Source organism: Dicentrarchus labrax, unplaced genomic scaffold, assembly GCF_905237075.1.
Source record: "Dicentrarchus labrax unplaced genomic scaffold, dlabrax2021, whole genome shotgun sequence".
Lineage (NCBI taxonomy): Eukaryota > Metazoa > Chordata > Actinopteri > Moronidae > Dicentrarchus > Dicentrarchus labrax.
This window is the reverse complement of record NW_026136995.1, coordinates 316,139-334,527: the sequence shown is the minus strand read 5'-3', so window position 1 is coordinate 334,527 and position 18,389 is coordinate 316,139. Positions and strand designations below refer to the sequence as shown.

At 39.8% G+C, this 18,389-nt stretch overlaps 1 protein-coding gene across 8 annotated transcripts in view; it reads right to left on the bottom strand.

Annotated features, from left to right (window-relative positions):
* The window catches only part of LOC127361032 (potassium voltage-gated channel subfamily C member 1-like), an 80,978-nt gene that overhangs the window by 19,216 nt on the left and 43,373 nt on the right, over positions 1-18,389 (bottom strand). Inside the window, exon 5 of one of the 8 annotated variants that reach the window (XM_051395594.1) lies at positions 4,007-17,952. The exons of the other annotated variants lie outside the window; for them this stretch is intronic. Coding sequence (XP_051251554.1) covers positions 17,834-17,952 — 119 coding nt within the window. The 3' untranslated portion in view covers positions 4,007-17,833. Of the gene's footprint in view, positions 1-4,006; positions 17,953-18,389 lie in introns of those variants that run through there. 8 annotated transcript variants of the gene reach the window in all.

Below are 18,389 nucleotides of genomic sequence, written 5' to 3'. Positions count from 1 at the left end.
AGTTAGAAAAAGACAGACAGACAGACAGATGGACGGAGGGACAAACAGATGGACAGACAGACAGAGACAGGACAAAACAGGAATATTGGTTACGAAAATCAGCTATCAGTTGCCACAATATCCCTTAGACACCTAGGGGTGGCGCTTTGCAGCACCGACATGAACTGTGTAAGGGAGGGGGGAGGGGGGGGAGGGGATGCACTAGTCCAGTGGACGCACACAAACCCCTTTGATCTGAAAACATCCCAAGACTTTTTTTTCTTGTACATCCACTGGACTACCTGCTCTGAGATTCCCAAAAGCACATCAGGGGTGGTACACTTTGTTCAGGAACAAGAAACACAGCCAGTCTTGGTGTTTTTAACAATTTTTGGGAAACTCAGAGCAACTCAGGTGGGTAAATCATCTGGAGCTGAGCACAGTTAGAAATACACACAATCCTGCATGTTAACATTCCAATTAAAACCCCACTGCATTGAGGACATTTTGATCTCAGAGTCCAGGTGTTTTAGCCAGTCTACCAGTAGGAAAAACAGGCTGCCATTAACAGGGAACAGTCAGTTAGACAGAAAGACAGACAGACAGACTGACTAAAGACAAAAACCCTCTCCAAGGTCAGGGTCAAGTATTCTCTTTATTTGGAGGGTCATTTTAATGCTAATCAGCTCTGTGAGGCTGTATTAGGCCACAGCAGTGCTTTGAGCTCACATGCTGTGGTTTAGCAGGTATAATGTTTATCATGTTCAACATCTTAGCGTGCTTTTAAATATTAGCACTAAACACAAACACAGTTGAGGCTGTTTTTTGCCGGGCACCTCTGATCACAACATTGGTTTCCCAACATTTCCTTTGGCAAGAACTGGAATACTGTGACATGTGGCGACTTAGTCTGCATGAACTCTTTATCACATCTTGATCATTTGATCGGCTGAAGATGTTGGTCTGGCTGATTAATTGGTGAAGCCCAGTTTTTTATTTCTGTTTTTATATTAGGACACAAACAGCCAAAGAAATATAACCCCCAATGTAAATGCAGAGAGTAGGGTCTCCCACAGGGGGGCGCTGTACTGTGATGGGCTCAGAGAGTGAAGAAGCAAATACATTTATTTTGAAGAATCTGTTCTGTTTAAAATTGAATGAGGACCATTTAGAGAATATATAACAAACCTTTTGGTATTAAGTAGGTATATTAAAGGACCAAACATTAAAAGACAAACAAACAAACAAGGAACATTGAACATTTTATTTATTGCCTCTGGGATTACTTGCACTAATTTGAACTGTCACAGAGTGAATAAAGTTGGGACGTCAGTCAGTCAGAGAAGAAAGCAGGGCTGGATTTCATAAAATAACTTGATTTTAAAAATGAAGTGTTTATGCAGAATAAAACCAACCTAGTTGAGTTTTATTGTGGCGAATAATTGTGCTTTCGATGGAATAAAAGAATAAAGCTGATGTCTGATGTGTTAAGGTTCTTCCAGGAAACCCAGCAAAACATCCAGACACAATGGAGTCAATTAATAGCTGTCTCAAAAGTAGGAATGCTAATGTGGGTAATTAGTTTGGTTAAAAAGGTGTACATTAACTACTCTGCAGTCATTAAACAGTACGAGGAGACATATAAAAATATCACCAACATCACATTCTGTAAGAATTAAGGCTCCTGCAACCAAACAGGGTAATCCATCTCCGTTGGCCAATCAAATATACGCCACAACTAATTTCCAGTAGATTATTTTGTAATGTGAATTAACTATTCACTAAATCCCTGCTAAACCCCTAACAGTCATTGTCTCATCAAAGCACCTTTGGAGTTCTCCACATGTCAACACAGTGTGCATTAGGATGTGGTATGAGTGATATTCAGTTTGTCAAATGTTTGGCGTGTTGTCTTTTAGCCTTTGCAAAACCAAAAACACCAAAAGGAATGAAACTGTGTTTAGTGTTAACAGCATGTTGGCTAACTAGCTTCATTTACTACCTAACTCTTAGCTGTAACACTTAAAAGTCAGCTGGAGATAGTGTTTGCAACTAACTCCTGTCGTAGCATTAGCATTAGCCTGGGCTAGCTAGCTACAGCTCATAAAATCTGCTAGCAACAGTCACCTTTTCAGTTACTGGCTCAACAAGAGAAGCTGATTTGTCCGTCTATAATCTAGGATCCGTTGTTTTGAGAACTAGTAATTTAGTGGTGAATCTGTCGCCGTTGTAAATTGTATATTTGCTATGTGAAAGTGGACAGCTCGACATGAGTAGCAACAGTAGGCTAATTAAAGGGCTGGGCTTAGGGAACTGTCGATTGAACTTCTTAAAATAGTGAAATAGGGATTTAAAAAATACACGTTGTTTGACTAACACACAATACTTTGAATTAATTTGAACATACATAACCCAGACAGCCTGTGCTCAGTGCCTGAAATGGGCCGGCACTTACCTCTTATCAGAGTACCACCACCTCTGGTGAGCATGGATGTACGTCACCGAGGTAAAGACCTCTTTTTACCAAGGGGTATACAATAAAAGTCTGTTTAATAATTGTCTAAAAATAACTACTTTGAAGCTTTGATGCATGACCCAGAACTCTGCGTACAGCAATGCTAGTGAGGTACTCCTAAACGCATGCACAACTGCATCTGTGTGTAAACAGAGCTATCATAATGCTGAGAAAACAGCACTGAAAATGTCCTTAAAAAGGAAAGATAATGCCAAAAGAATTAGGGTTAGGATTTGTTGCATTAAGGATTAGGGTTGTGCAGAATTTGGGCACTGGCACCTTTTTTGGTCCAATTCAGGTACAGCCTGCTTCTTAACATAATATTAAGAGAATAATATCCTCTTTGGCTGATTTGAATTTTGAATAAAACGTGTATGTCTGTGTCATATTTATCTCACCTGTACCTGAAACAACACACCCCTCTGATCGCCGGGTAAAGCAGCCCTTAAGCACTGCCCAGATGTATACCTCATACTCAAAGGACAACTTCAGAATACTGTCACTGCATTAATATAGGGTCTCTGTAAATTTCACTTGTACCGAAACTAGGTACAAAAACCCCACGTTGCTTCAGAATCCACTTCAGTTATCAGATATATATTTCCAAGAGTACCTTTGGTACCTAATCCTCGTCTATTAAGGCTACAGTCTGCCGCTACCATGATGGATTTCCCTGTCTGTAGTAGAAAATTGCCACAAATTGCTGCTTTAACAGTTTTGTCATTCCAACAAACACCTGAAAGTGACAAGTGTGGTGATGTCGGAGCTGGCGTGTTGTGATTGCTGCTTTTAGCACTTGCGCATAATACTCGTGTTGTCCTTGGACAAGTCATGGGAAGAGCTGACAATAAAATACTAAAGGGCAACTTTACCTTGCACCCTCATCACAATGGCTACAACAATAAACAACTACAAATCAATACCTACATAACCCACCAACACATGATACACCAGAGTTTTTAATTACTCATCAACACCTCTCAGGAAGGAATTTGCCCTTGTGAGGTTGGTCTGGGATCAGTTTCACCTCTGTGGAAACTTAAGTTGGATGTTGCATAAAGAGGAAATGAGGCACTGATCCGAGACCAGCATGCAAGGGCAAACTCAGGCAACAGAACTTTGTAAAATTGCCTGCTGAGAGATTTTGCCAGTTTTCTGGCTTTCTGGGACAAGATTGGTTAAGAAGTGAGTTTGCTGTTCTGCTTTATATTGTTGACCTTGGGGAGCCTTTTAAGTGTTACTGCTTCAAAATCTATTCTTTTAAGTATCAAAACTCACATCTTGTAGGCCTGGAAGATGGTGGTAAGCAACCCAAACTTATTGACACACCTTATGGCTGACTAAAGTAACAGAACTTGCCCACATACACTGGGAAATACTCGGCTCTACAAGACATTCCAGGTTCCACAGCAAAGCTTTCTTGCATTGCTCATTGTCAAAGTATCTGATAAAAACAGACTTGTGAAAATATTTCAGAAAGGTCTGTGTGGTTCTCCGACACCGGGACTGCAACAGATAGTTAGTAATTGGAATTAAAATCTCTCTCCCATCCTTCTTAAAATATAATCTCACAAATTAGATTTACTGAATATATAATCACCTTTAATACCTTGCTTGCAGAATAACTGTCAAAAGGATTTTCAACTGTGCTGTTTGTGTCCCTAAAGGCCCTGGTCCAGTTCATTTTGTGACGCAAAATGGTACTACTGAAAATCCCAGATTTTCAGCCAGACCCATTTTGACATTTTGCAGTTTACTTGCACAGTGTCCAGTCGTGGTCTATGAAGTTTGTGGTGTGAGCTTGGGCTTAATTGGCCAATAAGAAGCTGAGAACACGTTCTCACTCTCAACTTGTCAAATATGCTTCCAACAATGACGATGTACAGTAGATATGGTCCTAGCATCATTTCTGGCGTACAGGGCAAGTAAGCAACAATGAATATGTAACGTCCAGGAACACTTTCAAAATAAAGCTTGCATGGTTAACATTGTAAAACAGTTATGTATTATGTGTTAGGAATGTAACAATATACAGTTAAATTGCGATAGAAATATTGTTGATTCAAATGAGATGAAAATTATGTTATAATCTTTTTATACAGCAGTGGGCGCTGTCTACTTTTGACTTTGCTTGTTCAATGTCCTATATCAAGGTGCAAAGACATCAGTTTCACCTTCACAAAGAACAGGAAATATGCACAGTTTATACCCTACCTACCTCAGAAATAAAAAAATATTAATTTAATAAAGAAAATATATAATATATAAATATATATATATAATAATAATATGTACATACATTTTGTATATTGTCCCTGAGAGATGAAGGAATCTTTTTCAGGCAGAATTTTCTTAATAATCTTACGAAATAATCAAATTTTATCATAAAAATTGTTGAAATTATATTAAAAATTAAATCACGAACCAGGTTTAGGCACAAAAACTACTTGGTTAGATTTATAAAAAGACCGGAAGTTATGTTACGTATTTGACGTAACTCAACTACATGAATAACTTACATAATGTGGCTGATGTACCTTACATACCTTACTTTGGTTTCACATGGGACACCAAGAGCAGTCTCCTGGGTTAATGTTCTGTGTTTGTTAGAGCCATCCATCCACCCCACTATCCCCATATGCTCACTTTCTCTTTATACCACGTCACCTGACGTCGACAGCGAGTACATCCAGAAATGACACTAGAGGGACACCTACAGCGTCATATTTTGAAGCGGAGGACCACTGACCAAGCAGCAGTATTTGATGACTTGGGAGTGAGAACGGGTTGCAGTGAGATACCACTTAAACCTCAGGAGGCATTCTGGGTACTGGATACCACAGCGACAGATCTAGGTCACCATGTTCTAAGGACCTGGTTATTTAATGCACTGTATACTTGTCTGTGTGTGTGCGTGCATGTGTAGCAAATGTGGATTTAAATGCAGGAATATCAAAGTCTTCTACCAGGCTTCTGAGAACAGCAAATACTGAAACTGTCTCATTTTCTCAAACAAGTGTGTGTGTAAGTAGTCAACATGTGTTATGTTTCTAGGATATCAGTCTCAAATGAATGGCCAATGTCATGTCAGCTTCATATATGCTTTGTGAGTGCATGTATTTGTACGTGTTTACTGTGTAACAGCACACATTCTGCTCTGTTTAAATAGCTGTGTTTGCAACGTCAAGTCCTATAACCACAGGAATAAATCAGCAGCACTGCGGCTCTTAGCTGATTGGGACACACACACACACCGACACACACACACACACACACACACACACACACACACACAGAGCAGTGGCAGTGGCAGTGTTAGATTCAGTGGGATCAATAACAGTTTCTAACATACAGCAGCAGCTTATAGTGAGCTGTAATCCCTGATCAGGACTGCTATCGTCAGAGATCTTGTGAATATGACTGTGATTATGAGCACAGATCTGTCTGACCAACATGAACTACTAATAGATAAACAAAGGCCAAACACATTATTGATCAGCGCTTATATGTCTCAGTGCTTTAAAGGTTCAAATGCAGTGGCTGCTTCTAGCGTTGCTCTCACTGTATACAAAGTCAAGCCGAAAGGTGCTTCGCATCCATAATGAAGGCCTCTCTGCAGTTTGCTCTGCAGCACATGCAGCGTCAGGCAGCTACAACTACGATCTGTCACCTAATGTGCCCGATGTCGTCCTCATGGCATTTGAAGCTATTTCATCTGGTATTATCCTGGCTGCTTCAACTGATTGAAATGTATGTATTGACTGAATGGCTTTAATTATTTACTGTACTGGTTCTCAAACTATGGTACAACTGGTGGAAACTCTCTTTGTGTTGATTCTGGCCCTGTGTTTTTTTATTAACCAATTCACAGTTGTAAAAATGTGTAGCCATTACACACTAAATAAAATTAAATGTTTTCATCATCTAAAAGTCGTATGTTACGTCCTGACCTGGTGCCTGGCCAGTCTTTAATCTCCCTAGCTAGGGTAGCTATGGATTCCAAATATAAAAAAATAAGGATTTTTTATTTTTATTTCACCATCAATACTATGTTTTGGACAGTAACATGCTCAACCCACTAACAGCAGGAAAAGGCTTATTTGCTCTCTGTAAAAGTAAGTGTCCATTTCAATACGTCATATTAACTCATTTATGCTGTCACTTGTGTCAGTAGTAATTGTTGTGTTACTTCTCATTACAGAAAATAGTAGTAATGGTACTAAATGCATTGCAGTATAGCGTTTATATACAAATGTGTATAGCCTGAGAGTAAACACATTCACGCCTGGACTAGTTTTGATGAGTTTAAAGGCAGAAACGTCATCACTGGTTGAGTTAAAGGAGTTATATGATTTAGCAAATAAGCAATGCAGAACAGCAGTTCAATAAAGTTGGAGGACTTGCAAAAAACATTAAAAAAAAACTTTTAGAAAAAAGAATTTAGTCTCTAGAATGGGTCAAGCTCCAAAAAGAGAGTTAGATCCTACAATTCCCTTAATGAAATTTGAGTATCTAGTATCATTTACTAGAGCCTTCCTGCCTGGTAGATGCAGTCCACACCCCCGGTTTGTAACAAAGGCTATAATTAAACCTAAGAGGACATTATACAACTGTTTTCACAGACTGAGTGGTACTCCATGACAAGTGATCTGATCGTCATGTGTAAAATGAAGACTAGTGGACTGCCCCTTTAAGTCTCGATGTCTGGAGTAAAATAAAAACAAATAAAATATGAAAACCAGTGGGGAAAAGGAAAGACAAGAGAAAGTTAATGTACCTCCTTGGTGCAACTGCAATCAAGTCTCAACCACATTTAGCTAGTTGTTTGACTCGTGTTCTGAGTTCAAACTAAGCCTGTACAAGCTATTAAGTTAGGTTATTAAGCTAAAATAGCTCGATTACGTCAACCAATGAGATTATTTCTGCCCCAAGAACAGTTCTATGCTGCCAGAAGTCAAACTGACTGATTGATTTCTGATTGATTCTCTTCAAAACCAAAGCAAGAAGCTAAGCGAGCGCTCACAGTGTAGCAGCATATCTGTTAGCTGTGCTGTGATGGTGACTTGTTGTACATACCTCCACTCAGTCAGACTTTAGTAACACAACGCAGGGGGAGAGACTGAGGAGGATAGCCTGAGGATGGGATGGATACACCAGTGTTAGAATGGGATGGGGAGACATGAAGGAGGAGGGGAAAGGAGAGGAAAAGGAGAGAGGAAGAGGGAATGATGGGAAAAGGACGAGGAGGAGGAGGGAGAGAGGAAGTAGAAGCACAGGAGAGAATGGGATGAAAGAGAGAATGGGATGAAATGAGCTAATTATTTGTTCGGTGAATTGGGAAACTCCAATTCTGCCCAGGCAGAACATTATTAGATGTAAAGGACCTATCAGCACCACTATCTTATATTTGCATTCAATAATTAAAGATAATCATTCTAACTTTGTGTCACAAATTGAATTGTAGTTTGTTAAAGAATAAGGCTGGTGATTTTCTATATGTTTTACTGACAAGAAATCCCATGAAAAGACCATTACCAACAAGCTCCAATCCCATCTGAAGATGTAAATCTTTAAAAAAACAAATATATAATTGAAATTTTAGTCTAGTGGGACTGTAGAAATGACTGTCAGTGGGTCAACCAGTCCGCTACTTTGGTCCAGACTGAAAAATTGTCAACAACAAATTTGTGTTCCTCATTCTTTTATTTGAGTACTCCCGTTTGTTTTTGCAGTATTATTTGTACCGATTGGTTTGTTTGTGTACCAATGCTGTGACATGTGAATTCCCTGATCTACTTAATCCACATTTGGTGCTCCAGTATTTTGGGTAGCCCCCAGCCCACGTTGACTTATTTAAAGTTTTATGTTTCATAATGTTATGTGTGACTTGTTGCTGCAGTAATGGCGTGACTAACGCCACGTAACGTAATTACTTTAACCCAAATTATTAGTTTCTCTTAAACTTAACCAAGTATTTTTGTTGCCTAAACTAAACTAAAACTGCAAGTTTCATCATTACATCGCACTTCTGTATTAGATGACACAGCGATGGTACGGTGTGTGTGTAGGATTGAGTCAGAATAAACTACAGTGTGTGTGTTCATGAATGAGCATGTTACCCAATGCAAGATGGAGCTCTATGGCACAGAGGAAGAAGATATGTGAGACACTTGTTAGTAGATACATTGGTTGTTGGTTTGGTCTTTTCACAGGAAAAAGAATAAAATGCTGATTTAACAGCAAAAACCACATAAAGTCACCATGGGTTTTATCTGTGCTCGGTGGTCACTGTAAAGGATTAACAAGATGTCTGCATGGAAAGGGAGGACAGGGGTGGTGGTGGTGGTGGTGGAAAGAGCAGTGCAGGGAGGCTGAGGAAGGAGGTTGGAAAAGGGAGGACCAGGGGAAGAAAGGGGAAGGCTTGGGGGCGAGGAGGAGTACACAGAAGTGAACAACCAGGGCAAATACTATTCCAACAACAATCTGCATGCAAACAATATCAACATGTGTTTCAGTTTACAGCAAAATGCTCATTATTTTTAGTTCACTGGAAATAATGACAGAATCTGGTGACACACAACAGCATAAAGGCCTACACCTCAAATTTAAATGTATCACTAGAAACCACATGTGGATTTGAGATTGTCAAGAATAATATTTGCATCAAATACAGACATATGAATATGACATTACCAACACATTAAACCGTAGGTTAAAAGGTACATACATACATCCATATAATGTGTATGTATGTCACATGTGACATAGCTCATTCTCAACTGAGATAAGAAGAGGATAGAAAGACACAGAGGAAACACACAGACATCCACAGGAGTAGAATGTAGGAAAGAAAAGAAAATATAGAGAGTCTCATCGCTATGTCATATGAACGCAGAAACACACATTAAAGATAAACACAGATGAATACACTAACCATGAATAACACTATGGTTATGCAGAGAGAGATGCACATGCAGAATATGTATAAGGATGAAGCTGACGGATAATAACATGGTTATATAAAGGATCTAGGGCAATATTTCACTGAATGAAAAACATGGCAGAGTCATGACATGATTGGAATGACAGAAAATGAAAGAGATTATAAAAGTATAAAACTACATACTGTATTACTTATTAATTTGGTTTAATTTTACATACTGAAGTTGCATCCAGTAGCTTCAGAGACTGAAAGAGTTAATGAATGCAGAAGTCTATGGTGGCTGAGAGAGCTCAAAACACCCTCAAAACTTAAGAAAGCACGACAAATTACCATGGTGTAAACCCGTGTAACTACAGGAGTTTCTGTAGTCAAAGGTCACTTTTTTCTTCTGTTTGTATGTTCTTCACAACAGTTGCAGAGTGCTAGTTATCTCAGCCACAATAGAAACAGATTCTTACATGTTTAATGATTTACTGCTGCACTGAATGGCCCCTTCCTAAGTCCCGCCCCATTTTGAACCTTGTTTATGTTGAAAAGACGACCGCGTTGTGAAGATGGTTAAATGATAAAAATATATATGTGTATATATGTCATGTCTTAGCATTACATCATTAGCTAAAGTTAGCAAAACACTATCTAACTAGATATCTAAGAATTCATGTAAATTAGCAAGCGAATTAGCTAGCATTTTGCTAATGCTAGGTAGCTAACTTAAGATTTAATTCAATTCAATTTGATTTGTATAGCGCCAATTCATAACAGAAGTTATCTCAGGACACTTTTCAAATAGAGCAGGTCTAGACCGAACTCTTTATAACATTACAATGGCTATATATATATGTGTGTGTGTGTGTGTGTCGCTTTTATCTTTTAACCTTCTTCAAATGTGGTTGTCTTTTCATGATAGATGACCCTAGCATGTAGCTTATCTAAGAACAGGAAAGGAGGAAGTTGATCGAGGTTCTGACTGGGGCCTGCTCAACTGTTATTGGAGCACAGACCAAAAAGGGGCGGGACTTAGGAATCAAGGATCAATTGAATCTTAGTTAGGAACATCCTAACAACATGTATGCTAAAGAAACAGCTAACCTTTACCGAACTGTATAGTCACTTAGATAAAGACATGATAATTCTCTGGTTACCCCTGACAAAGGTAGAGCCTTACTTACTTGGTTATCCACATAATAATCCACATAATCGAAAAGTTCACACCTTCCTTGGTCAACACGATTCTCCTGACACCATTGTGGCTCAACTGTTGTAGTAGCACTCAGGAAATAAAATAATGTGAGTGCAATCCAATAGGCCTCAGGGGATTCTGACCACCAATAATGATTAAACACTAGCCTACAGGCCATCGATCACTGCTTGGAGAAGAGGAAAGCGAAAGAAAACCTGTCTGCGTGTGAATGAGAGATAAACGAAATGAAATATGGTATATTTAAGGTGGTACGAAATTGAGAGTTGGTAGTAGAACTCAAAGGAGAGGGTAAAAGAGAGAGAGAGAGAGAGAGAGAGAGAGAGAGAGAGAGCTCTCCACTCTGTTATGGTGCAGCATATCTCCTTACATCAATGAGCCTCTAAGTAAGACTCAAGAGTCAGTTCAGGCCATTGGTATCTGTCTGTCAATGAAGAGAATCAATACTATTTCTAATGAGAACAAGGAGGGGGAGGACAAGGAGAAAAAGACAGAGAGACAGAGAATTATGGGAAGGAAAAAAAAAATACAAGGGGAGAAGGACAGCAGTCAGAGAGAGCATGAAATACAAAGCAAGGGAGCGATGAATGCAACATTTCATTCCTTTATTCGACCTCCACCCACTCACTGATTAGGTTTCCCAACGAAAGGGAGACAGACGTGTACAGTATCATAATGCAGAGTGTGTCTACTGCCTTTGAAACTCATGCAGTCAGGAGGAGGGTGTAATGTGCAGTCTTGGCCTCTGGAGGCACTAGCGGCACTGCACCAACGTTCACTCCAGAGCTACCTCTCTGCAGGTTTTTTCCCTTTTTTTTTCCTGAAGGAGAGCAGGCAGTGTTCTCCTCTTTGCATTCCAGCAGGCAGAGCACTCTCCCTGATCATTTATCCTGCTTTGTACTGAGACAGCAAGTAACCTTAACAAGTTGCAGAGTCACAGAAAGGCAGGACTGTGGTGGGATTCTCTCGTGGAGCAGTACAACCACGCTTGAAGACAAAAGGGTTAATATCTGTTCTGGATGGCCACAGTCAAAGGTCAACCCTACTGCCGGACAAGGATGTTTGGTTGGTTCTGCTAACATTCAATTCAATGCTATCCATTAGTAGTGTTGTCTTTTGCCATTGTGACATTGTAATGAACGTTTATTGCACCCAACGGCAATGATTATAAAATTATTGCTTTGGACATTAAAGGGGAAATTGTGGCTAAAAAAAAGATATTGATTGGGTTAAGCAATTAAAAACCTTGGCTATTGTAAGGATTATGGGTATGGATGTTTTTTTTAGGTCTATGATGCGGTTCAAACTCCTAGTTACATGCCCCCCTACCCCCACATTTGAAACAAGCCAAAGACTTCACTCTATCTTTATCATCTTTCTGCTTCTTCAACCCTAACAAATTCTACAAGTAAAGGTCTATAAATCCATTGTGGGTATGTTTAGATGCTCACCAATAATCCTGTCTTAATGTCCCCATTAAAATGTCTAAAAAACCCCACATCTTTTGTTATTGTTTTGATGTGAGAGACTCCCTAGTCGAAGAAAACCACATAATGTAAGTTTAACTAAGACAATAATCTGAACTGATATCAGGATCTGTGTGCGACTGACCACCATCAATCCAAACGTCCTTCTTAACAGTCAGTTACGGTTTGGTGTGTTGCTCACTCGCTGCATTTCCCCAGTTATTCACTTTGTGCTTCTTTTTGATCGCTGAGAATAAAGAAATCAGTGTATACAATGGAAATAATTGTCTTTGCTTTCTGTAGGTTTCAATTCTTGTATCAGATTGCAGCTTTTATGAAATCTAATCCAGTGCATTGGTATCATATGAGTGATACACTTTCCCTGAGCGGACGCTAACCTCTGGGAATCTGTACGGAGGAAACTGGCCTTATTAGAATAATTATAGCGTTTGTCTTTTGTTCAAACACTTATAATGACCTACGTCTATGTTTTCCTGACAAACAACCTTTTGTGGTAATGTAAATAACGATGTTGCTATAATGCTACAGAACCTCCTCAGTAGGCGGGGGATGGTTGGGCGTACAGTTTACGACTGTGACACCAGAACTTCAGTCAGGGTTAAGTTCAGGAAAAGATGGTCTAAAGGAAACTAACAAAGTAGTTTCCCAACTAACCAACTATTGTGGACACTGGATCAGAAAAAGCTGGTCATTCAGGAACATGTTCTGTCGTTTCTGTTGGACTACTAAAAATAATCATCCTACCGTTCACGTGAACCTAAAATGAATGCGTCTCTAAATAAATCAGTGAAATAAAGTGTGTTCGCTTGTGAACATTTTGATTTAAAAAATAAAATTGTAAATCACTTTGTCCAAATGGTGTGGCAGCAGAGAATTTTCATATTCAGCCTACTGTATCGATATGAATCAATAATGCAATCAAACACCAAGCCTTGACCCAAAATCCTTTGCTGCACCAAGTCCCAGAATTCCCCTGTCCACTGTTTCCGTAGCAACAGCGGGGAGATGAGGAGAGAGTGAGAGAGAGAGAGTGGAGGGATGGTGGGTAATGATCAAAGGACAGGAAAGTAAGACAGAATGATTAGGACCAATAAAATAAACATGACATACGAACATAAAACATAAAAAATAACATACTGAACCAAAAACTAATGATTTCAGTGAGGTGAAAAAATAATTGAAAAAACATTGGCACATTTCCAACACTAACATAGATAGATAGATAGATAGATAGATAGATAGATAGATAGACTCAGATAATCAGACAAGCTGATGAAGAAAGAAAGAAAATAAGAGTGAGAAAGGTCCTCTCAAGTATTTGACCTCCTGTGACTTGTGCCCTTGAGCCAGGATCACCAAAAGGTCAAAGCATTGCATATCATACCATAAAACCATGACCCAGCCACAAACCACAAGACTCCCTCTGGCAGGGGCGAAGCAAAGCTGCTCGTTGAAGAGTTTCGCATTGATGAGGACTTTTGTTACAGTGCTATCGTTTTTTATCCGTCTTATTCATTTTCTGCCTTTTTGAACCAGAAGTGGTAGCTTGCGCCCCTGCCCTACTGCTCGCTCATACAAAAGGAGTCAGGAGAAGAAGCAGAATAAGAAGAGGAGCGTAAAAAGTTGCAGAGAAGGGAAAAGGAGCGCTACGATGCAATGCTGCCCTTTTCAGAATGCCTCCGAAGATGCTCAAGTCTTTCGTTCTTCCCGCCCCGTCGCAACCACAGATCTGATAGTGTTGGATTACAGTGACAGCGGTGACATTAAGATCTGTAATTAATCCCATCCGAGTACAGCACAATCTGTGATAATGTCAGCGAGAGGGAGGAAGGAAGGAAAGAGGAGTGTCGTAGAGGGATTGGAAGAGAGCCCCGGTGGCACTTTTAAAGCAAAAGCCTGGCGACCATTTTGAAATGTGAAACTTTTGAGGTGTGCTTGATTTATCTTGCCAAGACCAGTTGCAAATCTGAGAGGATGACTTAAGAAAAGATAAATAAAGCAACATTTGTTTTCCCCAGAGGCAAGCAGCTAATAGTTTTCCAGTGGATTTGAAGCTTTTAGAGTGCAGACAAAGCTAAGAGGCCATCACAGCACAGCGAACAGTGCCACCACTATGCTAGTCACCACAGCCCTTCGAAGTAGTTTGAATACTTACCTGAATGTGTGTGTGTGTGCTTTTTGAATTTACAGTTTTGTCTGTCTTTCTTTCTCCCTGCCTGTGTATCTATCTGCTGGTCTGTCAAAGAACCTTCTAGAGCTTTTGTGTTTTTGAACATGAAAAAAAAAACCAAAAAAAAACAAAAAGCATTAGCTTGCTAGCTAACGTAGACCTTCGAAGCACTACAGCAGTCAGTGTTCCAGCCCAGCCTGACAGAGAGAGAGTCAGACACGGCTCAGCTACAAAAGACATTGTTTTTATTCGAAAAAGTGCAATGGGAACTTTTTTTAAACCTTTTTTAGTAAATCAAGACATAAAAAATTGTTCCCTGGAGGATCCAATCATCTCGATCCCATAATGCAATGGTTGGAGCCAAGTCTGCTGTAAAAACAAACCAGTGCTCTCTGCGGGCTGCGCTGTGAAAACTGACCTGAGCTCAGTTCCAGAGGAGAGGACAGAGGAAATCGACCAACCAACCAATCAGCAACCAGCTCTCACTGGCCTGGCGGGGCAACGAGCCAACCAGTGCGCAGCAGCCGCTTTCACTCTGGCACCCGTCCCAAAACAAACACGTTTAATTGAATCCCCATTTATTTGTTTACTTCCAAAATGTTTTTTTAGACTTTTCTTATATTTTGTGTGTAAAAATACTTTTTGTTTTTTATTCCAAATGATATAATATTTGATTGATCGCAATAGGAAAATTACATCCAAACTACATTGCAGAATCTGCAAACCAAAGCAGTTTTATTGTGAGGTTTTGTCCACACAGAAAGCATAGTATGGAAAGACCAGGCACCATCTCCCCAAAAGCATTCTGGGAATAAAACCTCCCTGGTCCATTTGGAACCAGGTTGACTTTGGAGCTAAAGTGCTTTAAGGGGAGGGGGGAACGTGATGGTGAGCACTTGGTTCGTGGTGCCCCACTATCTGTAAGTACCAGAGTGAGAAGAGACCGGGTGAGAGGAGGAGAAGGAGGAGGAAGAGGAGGAGCAGGAGGAGGGGAAGACAGCTACACACGAAATACAGACACACACACAGAAAAGGACGGACGTACAGACAGAAACAAAGAAAGAAAAAAATAGAGAAACAGACAGACAAACAGACAGATGGATAGTGTAACACAGACCAACAAGAGCCAACGTACAAACGCATGACCTGACACAACCTGGGGAAGGAGACAGTAACACAACAACAACAAAATAACAACAACAGCAACAGCACGCATCAGACATGGACCCGCACTGTGAACTTTAACCTTTCAACCCACTCTGACCCCATGACCTGTTTTCCCTGGTGGTTACAACATACAGCAGGTGTAAAGAGGGAAGGCATATCTCACACACACACACACACACACACACACACACACACACACACACAAATAGTCTAATAAACACTACATCGAGTCATGCACTTAGTCACACAGTCATGATCACAGACTCACAGTGGGTTCATTTGGTTAAGTGTTGCTAGGATGTGTGTGTGTGTGTGTGTGTGTGTGTGTGTGTGTGTGTGTGTGTGTGTGTGTGTGTGTGTGCAGGGATGCGACTGTTTCCTTTACATTATATCAGCTAACACTGCTTTTGGCTCCTAAATATGCAATTAAACTCACCTATCCCACACAATCTATTCAAATATTAACTTCAGCAATCTGTGCCTTTACATAAAATGTGATGTCTAACTATTAGTCTGAGCATGAGATTAGCACAGAATGTTTGCAAGCACATCATTTTGCTTTTTGTAAAGAAATGATCACACAAAAAATAGTTTAATTTCAGCTACCAAAACTGCCTTCTTTGCTAATAAATCCATTTGCATTTCCATGTTCTGTCAGCTGTTTAAGTGGGCCACCGTTTCAGCTAATCGTAGAATACATGTAGGCAGTCTGGGATTGGCTGTTCGGTCTCCAATCAAATGACCTATAGGAATATCAAGATATCAGGATCGGATTATCACTATGGTGAAGTTGGGTCTGGTCACATTAGAAAGTGGCAAGGCATAATTTCTCTATATATCTATAATTTATTTTGATCTGGAAGCTTGATGACGTAGTGACTCCTCGCAGGGGTTAGTAGGTGAACTGTAGCTGCCGAGCTAACTGCTAAATCAGTAGCCAGCGATGATGTGCTAGTCAATAGCTTAGGCCTTCTCCACAAACAGCAGTTTTGGTTTGATTGATAGTTTTATGAATGTTTATGAATAATAATAACATAACTATACCGATGTGCTTGCAAAAACATTATTTTCTGACTGTCTGAAAATGTCCCATTGCACGTGCACAAATGTATCTGTATAGATATGATTGTAATTAGTATTATCTGAGCCAAAGGATGGATTGAAGGGTATACCACTGCAAATACTGGAGAGCTAACCTGCAACTGCAATTAGATTCATGCTACTTTCATTTGACATCACTAGCAGTAATGAGATGTAGCAAGTGAGCTAATAATAGCCTGATGAACGTCGCTGATGATAATAAGCAGTGAAAATGAAGCCTACATACAGTAGACAGATACACTCTTTCATCATGTAAATTATTATAATAATCCATTAACCAAACAGAGACTGTATTTCCATTATTATTATAAAATACCATTATTGATTGAAATGAGTCCTCTGTGAACCAAATGAAATAGACAAGTGAGTGCTTTGGTCAAGTCTTTTGTAGTGTATGGACAAAACACACACACACACACACACACACACACACACACCTTACATACCATGCATATGCCCCCCACCCTACACACCACTTTTATTCACCATATGATGCTTAACCACACTTAAAAGCTTCACAATAACAAGCAACCTGCATGCACATCTATACATTCAATCTGTGTGCATGAGTGTGTGTAAACTGTAATGAAGTCTGATACTTTGTGTGTGTGTGTGTGTGTGTGTGTGTGTGTGTGTGTGTGTGTGTGTGGACCTCCCTCTTGTCAAATTAAACTTTTTTTGTCTTCTGTTTCCTATTTTTTTGATAAAGTCTGATAAATGCACATTAACTTATTTAATTGAATCAAATGGATTTAACACATAAAGCTATAATGCAATAATCTTATGTAATGTAGTTTTGTCCAGTCTAATCACACTAATCTAGTGGTATCTATTCTACTGCAATCTAATCTGGTCTAGTCTATTCTGGTCTGGTCAAATTTATTCTAATCTAATGTGGTCTCATATAATTTTATCTATTTTAGTAGATAGATTAATCAAATCTAATCTGGTTTAGTGAGGTCAAACTGAATCTAGTCTAGTTAAATTGAACCTGTTTTAGTGCAGTCTAAATTTAATCTAATCTAATCTGATCTAATGAAGTCCGACCTAATCTTCTATAATCTAGTCCAGTCCAGTCTAGTTTAAGTGATTATAGTCCGGTCTGTGATCCTATCTAGTCTAGTTTAATTTTAGTCTAACCTAACTATTTTAATATACTGTAATGGAGTCGGGTCTAGCCCAGTCTAATCTTATCAGCAATGGTTCCCGGTGCGTTGAGGCTGTATTATTGACTCTGCTCTGTGTGCTGTGTGGAAGTTTTACCTCTGTGTTTCTACGGTTTGATCCAGGAGGAGGTGGAGTTAACACTGAGCTCCTGCTGGAGCAGAGGCCCCTCCGGCTTGAACCACTCCTCTCCCAGGGAGGATGTCACACTGCTGGACTCTGAGCAGTCTGCGTTTGCGGGTGTATATTGTGGAGTTTGGTTTTGTGTGTGTGTGTGTGTGTGTGTGTGTGTGAGTGAGTCAGGGGAAATAGCATGTGGATATAGAGGGGTGTATAGGGTGTTAAAGGTAAAAGGTTGGAGGGTTATATTTGAAAACAAAATGAATTATTTTAGTGTTAGCAGGTCAAGGTGGTATTGATTAAAGATGATAGCAAGGAAATGGAGAGGGAAAATGAATGGAAGATGAGGGGGAAACATTAGAGGGGACAGACAGTGGGGCAGGGAAATGAGAATGAAACAGGAGAACAGGGTGAAGGAAAAAGGGAAAGTCAATGGAGGAGGTGGGCGAAAAGCAAGGGTGAGAGCAGAAATGAGAAAGAACGGTGTGTGGGGAGGAGAAAGAGAAAGAAAGAATGAAGAGTTAATGAATTACAGCGTGGAAAAG